At 39.9% G+C, this 1428-nt stretch overlaps 1 protein-coding gene across 1 annotated transcript in view; it reads left to right on the top strand.

The window, feature by feature from the left end:
* The first annotated feature begins 296 nt into the window (after positions 1-296).
* LOC101850535 (V-type proton ATPase subunit B) overlaps positions 297-1428 on the top strand; it is a 16686-nt gene continuing 15554 nt past the window's right edge. Inside the window, exons 1-2 of the mRNA XM_005091743.3 lie at positions 297-440; positions 1097-1152. Of these exons, the coding sequence (XP_005091800.1) occupies positions 332-440; positions 1097-1152 (165 nt within the window). The 5' untranslated portion in view covers positions 297-331. The remainder of the gene's footprint in view (positions 441-1096; positions 1153-1428) is intronic.

A 1428-nucleotide genomic window follows, 5' to 3' on the forward strand; every position in this document is an offset into this window, starting at 1 on the left:
AGAGTGTGTGTGTGCATTCTTGAGTACCGGGTATGTGAGAAAACTTCCAATTTTGTTATATCATATAACTTGCATATACATCACGTATTTTATTCAAATGTTATCAAGCGAAGGGTAGAATGGTGATAATGCATGTGACCAGTGCGGGATAGATCTACCCAAGACATAACTGTATCCTGCATGTGATCAACGGATCATGATAAACTGGTTACGGGTATATTCGTTAACTTTGTGCAGTTCCGGCCTCACGTGTCTTCGGCAATATACGGATAGAGCAAGATCAACTTCCGATTTATGCGTGTGACCGTCACATGATCAACAACACAGCAAGATGGCGACCATCAAAGTGAACAACCTCAATGGCCCTCTGGATGAAATTGCAGCTTTTCGAACCCATAAACTAGCTGTTACCCGAGATTATATATCTCAACCAAAACTAAGTAAGTATATTTATTTGCCGATACATTTTCTGGGCTGAAAATATTTATTTCCTCGCTGTCTGTTCAAGACTCGTGCAGGATCGGTTGCACAGAAAAATAGCAGAAGAGTGAAAGTGTAGAGGCAAGCCGACCACTGAATTCCTCAAAATAGTGATCTATTTGGCCTTGTCTCTTAATTCTGTTATTCCTATTTTGTCTGAAACTGCCTGAGCATTTCAAGGTGTATTCTGTGTCTTTTCTGCACCATAGATAATAATACAGAAGGCTTTGATAGTGTCCACGGACTCCAACTTGACCAACCTTCCTTGCCCTGAAACCAAAACCTTTAAAATTGTATTCATCTCGGAAAACAAAACCTTTTGATATTCATTCCAAGTTGAATACATATCTCAGTGTCAACAGTACTCAAATTCAGATCTTTTTCATACACTGCATGCAGGCTTTAGCACAGGGTGGCTTAAATCTAGCTTTTCCCTTGCTGCTCAGATACAGAACAAGAGGACTGTAGGCTCTGCAAGGACTTTAAAAAAAGGGGTTTAGTAAACAAAGTCACCTTCAATTTCTTGTTGAGGAAACATTCTTTTTTTATTATTATGAAAGGAATGATTTAATATACACAATGAATTTTTAAACTTCTTTTCTTTTCCCCCTTCTAGCATACAAGACTGTGTCTGGTGTAAATGGACCACTGGTCATTTTGGACAATGTCAAGGTTTGTGAATAAATGTCATTGTCTGCAAAGGGAGCAGGGGAAGAGATCGGTTGAATGTGAAATGTACTGGTTACTCATTGTGTTACAGCTTAAACTTCAATGAAAGACCGGTATTATTGTACTCATGGACCCGTTTCATGCTCAGAATACAGTGGATCCCACTAACGAGTCTGTTATAAAGACACTCTAAAAGGCCACCTCTATTCTCACCCGGGGTGAGAATAGTGCAGGCGAGTCTTTTGGCTATTCTCACCCGGTGCGCGTTCACCGTTATAG

The sequence above is a fragment of the Aplysia californica genome, unplaced genomic scaffold (assembly GCF_000002075.1).
Source record: "Aplysia californica isolate F4 #8 unplaced genomic scaffold, AplCal3.0 scaffold00035, whole genome shotgun sequence".
Lineage (NCBI taxonomy): Eukaryota > Metazoa > Mollusca > Gastropoda > Aplysiida > Aplysiidae > Aplysia > Aplysia californica.